General features: G+C 40.2%; 1 protein-coding gene across 1 annotated transcript; it reads left to right on the top strand.

Annotated features, from left to right (window-relative positions):
- Positions 1–82: 82 nt before the first annotated feature.
- Positions 83–6,960, top strand: LOC121939242 (zinc finger ZZ-type and EF-hand domain-containing protein 1-like; the record flags this gene model as incomplete). Its single annotated transcript, XM_042482317.1, has 6 exons — positions 83–226; positions 1,073–1,241; positions 1,823–1,921; positions 2,889–3,054; positions 4,208–4,358; positions 6,889–6,960. Coding segments are annotated over 6 exons (801 nt in total), but the record flags the coding sequence as incomplete, so codon positions are not given.
- Positions 6,961–7,108: the final 148 nt, after the last annotated feature.

The raw sequence follows: 7,108 nt of genomic DNA, 5'->3' as shown, positions 1-7,108 counted from the left end.
GTGTATGAAGTGTGAATGTGATTGTGATTTTGGTGTATGAAGTGTTTGGTGTCTGTGGCATTAATCCTGGGTGTATGATCAGATCCTGCAGAGGGTGCTGAAGGGCTGCAGTCAGAGCATGCTGTGCAGTTTGTCCCTCACTGCCTGTCAGTTCATGGAGGAGCCGGGGATGGCTGTGCAGATCCGAGAGTCCAAACACCCGTACGACAACAACACCAACTTTGAGGTGAGAAAAGATTCTTTTTATCATCAATCACAGATAATAACTTTATTTAAAAAAGTTTCATATTTCCTTATTTGTCCCAAAATCTTCTCAGTTTCATCCTTTGAGCTGCTCACAAAATGTACACTGTTGAATTAAAGGAGACTTAAAACTAGCGCTGACTCTTAGTAACGATTAGAGTTGGTTTTAAGGGTATCACTTAATTATGTTGGTAACACTGATTACCTACTCACAATAAAACAATTAGTGCCAAATTTAAGTACCTGAGATGCATTCGATGAAAGAGTAAACACTCACATTTTTAACTCTTATTTTTAAAGCTATTATTCACTCCGAATACTAAAATTCATTATCTACTCCCCCTCATGCCGATGGAAAGTCGGGTGAAGTTTTATAGTTCACAAAACTCTGCCGGCATTTTACGGGGAAAAGGTTTCTTTGCATCTCCCAAACAACCGAAGCAAAAAGGTGGCCAGGCTGCAAACGTAAAAAAAGATACATAATAAAACCACAAAATGTCTCCATACTGCTCGTCTGAAGTAATCCAAGTGTCCTGAAGCCCCGATGTGACAGCTTGTTTTGAAAAACGTCAAAGACGTCATGTTTTTAGCCTCGTTGGAGCCTGTAGCTGCTAGTGTGGGAGCCACATTCAAGTATGCACACTCACGTCAGACCAACGAGAGCTCACGGTTTTACACGCCAGAGTTTACACGCTACCTGGAAGCCCCCCCAGATTAGGGAATCCACCAGCCACAGACAAAAAAAGTCAAGTTACAACCCTAAAACAGATCTGCATTTGAAACAGGGTGTAGGTTTAAAGACTCTTGTGTGGCTGTTTGCTCTCTGAAGGACAAGGTGCACATCCCGGGGGCCATCTACCTGTCTGTGAAGTTCGACTCGCGCTGCTACACAGAGGAAGGCTGCGACGAGCTCATCATGTCCAGCAGCAGCGACTTCCTGCAGGACGTCCACAACTTCAGCGGCTCCCCGCAGAAATGGGCCGATTTTGAGATTCCTGGTGAGCGATGTTTTAAAAAGTTCCCTTTCTGCTCCGATCGTCCGTGTGTTTGCATTTCAGATACTTTGATTTTTGTGTTTATTGACTACTTAATTATATATTTTAGTCTGTTTTACTAATTTCCTTATCATTTTATTATTTTTAACATATCTATTTATCATTTTACTTTCTGTTTTTATCCTTTAATTTACCTATTTATAGTATGCGTATTTTACTTTACTTATCTACTTAACTTTTTTAAATTTTTTTATTAATTTATCTACTTTTACAGTTTCACTACTTTTTTTATCATTTTATTATTTTAAACATATTTATTCATTATTTTTCCTTCTGTTATATTTTACTTTACTCATCTACTTATCTTTTTATAAAAAAATAAAAATAGAATAATTTCTTATTATTGCTATTAGCATGCTATTTATTAATTTATTTATTTTCTTACTTATTTACTTTTTTATTTTTTTTATTATATGAAGCACTTTGTGTTGCAGTTTATTTGTATGAAAAGTTTAATACAAATGAAGTCTAACTGATATAAATGTATTAACGTGTGTGTGTGTGTGTGTGTGTGTGTCTGTCAGGTGACACCCTGTACTACAGATTCATGTCCGACATGAGCAACACAGAGTGGGGCTACAAGTTCACCGTGACCGGAGGACACAGAGGACGCTTCCAGACCGGTATACACACACACACACGCACGCGCACACACACACACACACACACACACACACGTACACACTTCCTTGCATATTGTACCAAATTTGCATGAATTTACAAAATCACATATTTTTTACAGTATTTCAGCCAGTTTGGACATTATCTGGGTGGTTTTGTTCTTTTGTTTTTTTGAGGATGATGATGTTATCACACGTGTAATTATATATAATATATCATATGATTCTCTGTTCTGATCTTTTTGGATATAATTTTGTTTAAAATAACTGTTTCAGGACTGAGTGAGTCCCACCTGTTAAACATGACTTTATTCTACTTCCTGTGCCGCAGTACTCACCTTTCCTTACCAACATTTACCAACTCTGCATCAACTCTTTGTGATGGTCTGTGAATTCAAATGTTAACTTAAAGTGATTTCTATTCATGTGTTTATAAATATAGCACGGGTTATATATTACTAATTTAAAGTTATTTCAATTATTTCAAACACATAAAATACACAGAGTAAGTTACCTGTGTGACCCGCTCGATCCAGTAAATTTCATTAAAATTATTCATAATCAGCCCAACTGCTGTTGAAATAATCAGACTTCTGGCTTAAAACATAAATTTTGAATTTTGAAAATATCAGAAATGGATTCATTGTCCTCAAAAAAAAAAACCAAAATCATCCAGATAATGTCCAAATTTGGCTAAGCAGTGGCTGAAATCCTGTCAGTGTATGTGATCGTGTAAATGTATGCAAATTTAGTAAAATATGTAAGTTGCTCAACATATGCAAATCAGCATCCGGCAGTTTCTTAATGTTGGGGACCCAAACTGTACATTTATACCTTAAAACTTTGGGGTACTCAACATTTCCGGGTTCATATTAGACTTTATAGGCGGATAAATGGACTTTTTTCTTTGCTTTGTTTCTTTGAGAATCCTCACGTTTGTCACGTCCTCACCGTTTCTGCGCTCCGTCAGGTTTTGAGATCCTGAAGCAGATGCTGGCGGATGACCAGGTGCTCACTCACCTGCCGCTGGCTGACATCTGGGAGTGGCAGGTGGGCGTGGCCTGTCGGCAGACTGGAAACCAGCGTCTCAAAGCCATTCACCTGCTGCTCCGCCTCCTGCAGTGTCGGTCCCAGACGTAAGAGTCCGATCGTTTCTGTCTCTTTCCTTCTCTGCAGTGCTCCTCACATTTATTCAGTTTCACAGTGGAGTCTTACAAAAACAAAAAAAGGTCCAGCAGATAAATGAATACATTATTCAATGTACCAAAAATAAGAGCACAAACAAATACAGGCATAAAAAAATGAAATGAAATGATATTTCTGTTTTCGTTTTCTTTGTTTGTTTGTGTGATGCCCCTCATTTATTTACTTTCCTATGCCATTTCGCTTTCATTCATTTATTTAGGCTTTTTTATTTATGCATTTTTTATACTATTAATTATTGCATTCATTTTGGGGTTTTTTTCCCTTCCTCTACCAGCTAGTGTTGGAACGAGGCAGAATTTAATCTGTGCACTCTGATGCTGATCAACCAACAGATGAAAAGTTTACCCTGTGACACACTTTGAATGAAAGCCCCTCATTTGCTTTTTTAAGAAGAAATGCATGAAAATGTAAAGAAAATAATAATTAACAAAATAATAGTGAAAAAATAAACAATAATAAAGAACATAATAAATACACAAATAAATTTAAAAACTAACTAACTAAAATAAACATAAAAAAAGAAAATTGCAAGGGAAAGAAAAAAAGGAAGTTAATACAAAGGTAAATAAATAGATAAAGATGCAAATTAAAACTAATATCAATTTGTCCAATTTTTTCAAATAATTTTTAACATTTATTTTTTCTTATTATTTTTGGTACATTTATATGCACAAACATTTTCACTTGGGCACGAGGCTCTCCCACCTGCAGCATAGTAATGCTAATTTGGGTTAAAGGATCCGGTGCCTCTGCAGCTAATTTTCCTCAGAGCTGCAGGACTCCACAGGGATTTTGCATAAAAGCCTCGATAAATCCCTCGTGTCCTGGCAGTCAGCACGGAAATTAGGCAAAGGATGTGTTTAGGAATTTGTGCGGACGGACTCCACCGAACATCACATAATATCTGAGAATTTTATTTCCATTTCAATATTTTCTTAAACAATATCCTAAATATTACTTAACACAGAAACACGTGACTCTCAGATAACTAACCCTTTGTTGTGCCTGTGTTCTGCCATCGTGTGTGTGTGTGTGTGTGTGTGTGTGTGTGTGTGTGTGTGTGTGTGTGTGTTTTCCGTGCAGAGCCTGCGAGCTGACGCTGCTGCGGCCTCTGTGGCAGCTCTTCATGTCGATGGAAAACAGCCTGAGCCAGGATCCCACCAGCATCACGGTGCTGCTGCCGCTCCACAGAGCCCTCACCGAGCTCTTCTTCATCGCAGAGGCCCGGGCCATCGTGAGTCTCTCACACACACACACACACACACGCAGAGCTGTACAGGTGTTGTTGTTGAAGCTGGAGGCGTGGCTACGTGACATTTTAGGTGTGTGTTTAGTAGCGTTGGCTGTTTCTGCCGTGATGACAGCGTTATTGACTCTGCAGCTGAACACAGACTGTTCATGTAGAAAACATGTTTTAGTTTGTCTTCCTTAAACCCGCAGATGCAAAACAACAAGAGGCACATGTTGCTCGGAAAAAAGGAAAGAAAAAACTAGGTTTTTTAAATATTTTGTTTTATTCTTAAAATATTTTTATCACTTTCTTCAGCTAATTTTCTTGTCTTTTTTTCAACTTTATTCTGGCTATTTTCAGGTAATTTTCTTTTACTTTTTTTCTCGCAAATTTTTGGGCCTGTTCTTGTTAGGTTACTCGTCTCCCTTTTTCCTTGTTTTTGAAAGAAATCAAGCCCATTTGGGGCTTCAAAGTGTTAATTATTGTCGTAATATATTATTTAAAATTATGTTACAGAAAAAAGGAAATATACTCTTTAAATATTTTATCAATTTGCTTAAAATATTTTTTAGCAATTTTTTAAAGTAATTTTCTTGTCTTTTTTTACTTTACCTCAGGCTATTTTCAGGTTATTTTTGCTTCCTTTTTTTAAATTTCTTGCTAATTTTTGGGACATTTCTTGTTAGGTTGCTCGTCGCCCTTTTTCCATTTTTTTTTTAAATCAAGCCCATTTTCTTGGGTTTCAAAGGGTTAAAATGACCCGTCCTTATGTTCTTTTTTGACTTGACAGCATGTTCAGTGTGAGCTGCTGAGAGTAAAAAGCAGTCAGCATTTTAATTCTTCACCTCTCCGTGTCTGAATCTGTCTCTCCGTGAGATGAGTGTTTCTCCTCCACCCACCTGTTCTGCGCCGGGCTCGGGGCCAAAGCCCGGCCCCAAAGCCCGGCCCCGCCATCTGCCAGACAGCCCAGTGCCACACTGCTGGGGGGAGCAGGAGACGCTTTCAATTTTGTGACGGGCTCTCTCTCTCTCTCCGTCTCGGTCGTCTTGAATTATTGATTAAGTGAATTCTGGAGGATTATGAGAACGCCGTCAGCCAGGAGTTTCCCATCTGGAGCCGACAGGCCCAGAAACGCCTCCTGCTGCCTCCTGCTGCCTCCTGCTCCCTCCTGCTGCCTCCTGCTCCCTCCTGCTCCGGCCGCAGAGGACCATAAAACGACATCTCGTGATTCAGGATGGATTCTGTGCTCCTCCTGCACCGGCGGACTGTTGTTTCCTGTGAGGGCGAGGAGCAGTGAGCGTGGATGGACAGCAGGGGGCAGTAGCAGCACTCGGCAGAGTTTGGCCTCAGATGGCCTTCATGGCGATGCACTGTTAGATATGACACACACATGCTCGTTGGCGTGTTTGTTGGTGTGTGGCACGTCTGAGCGCCTCCATCCTGCAGAGCCTCGTCACAGAGCACGACCCGTCTCTCATCAACACAAACACGTGTCGCAGCTCGTCGTCGCCTCCAGCTCGTCGTCGCCTCCAGCTCCTCCGGTTACATGGTTGGAAGTGTTTGATGCACAAAACAGATCATTGACCCGTTCACCTCTCATGCATCCTCCTGATAAGACAGTGAAAGAAAAGAAAAACAGTGCGTACAGTCATAGCCAATCTGGAAAAACTTTTAATGAATTTTTTTTTTTTTTAAATTTGCCAAAAAAAAAATAGAAAAAAAGATTTTCAAGAAAACAAATTGGCACTTTTTTTTCATTTAAATATCATCACATTTTTTTGTTGTCTTTTTTTGTCAAAAGTCACCAAAACATTTTTAAAAAGTCCTCAAAAATCTAAAAGAAAAACAAGTTTTTTAAATTTTCTCTTTAAAATCACTGACAATTTTTAAATAAAAAAAAAATCCCCAATGTTTTTCTTTAAAAAATAGCAGTAAAATAAACACAAAACCCAACCATTTAAAGTTGTAGGTATTTGAGCAGGAGTATCTACCCTTTGACTCTAGTAATAGATTACTCTGTCCACCACTGTTGGACACACGATGTCCTCTGAGTCCTCTGCGTCCCCCAAGACTCCGTCCCTCCGCCGCAGGAAGTGAAGGTTATATTTAGGAATGAAAGCGGCGTGTCGCGCTCTGCTGACCGTACAAATGGTCGGAGGATGTTCCCCAGCATAAACACTGCTGCTGCTGCTGCTGGGAGACGGATGGACGAGCGGAGCTCTGGACTGTGTCTCCAGCTCTGTCAAAGCTCCAGTCTCAGCCCATTTAGCCGCCGCCGCGTCCTCTTATCTGACTCCTTATATAAGGCGCGGGATGTCTCAGTGGAAGCGCTCTTCAGCGTTGTTTATAACTTTGATGGACGGCTCTAACATTCCTGCGATGAGTCTGATGCAGAGACGGAGAGCGGTCCGAGCAGCAGGCCTCGTTTATAACTCGATTTGTGCTTTATGTAACCTCTCAGGGTCGTCTGTGTCGGGAAGCTACTTTTATTCTATTTTCCGGCCTGTGAGGTTTTCTGTCTCTGTGTTTGCAGGCGCAGGGAATCCTGCAGGAGTACCTGTTAGCCATGACCACTGACGAGCAGCTCCTCAGTCACACCGCCATGGTAAGACCCGTTTCTCTTTCTGCATCATGACCACGGATGACTCTTAGTTAGGGCTGGGCGATACGGAATAAAGTCTTATCCCGACGTTTTTTTAATGTCAGTCGATATCGATATACATCATATCAGTATTTCTGTGGAGCTTAAAGGT

Source organism: Plectropomus leopardus, unplaced genomic scaffold, assembly GCF_008729295.1.
Source record: "Plectropomus leopardus isolate mb unplaced genomic scaffold, YSFRI_Pleo_2.0 unplaced_scaffold4382, whole genome shotgun sequence".
NCBI lineage: Eukaryota > Metazoa > Chordata > Actinopteri > Perciformes > Serranidae > Plectropomus > Plectropomus leopardus.
This window is presented reverse-complemented; position numbering and strand designations above follow the sequence as displayed.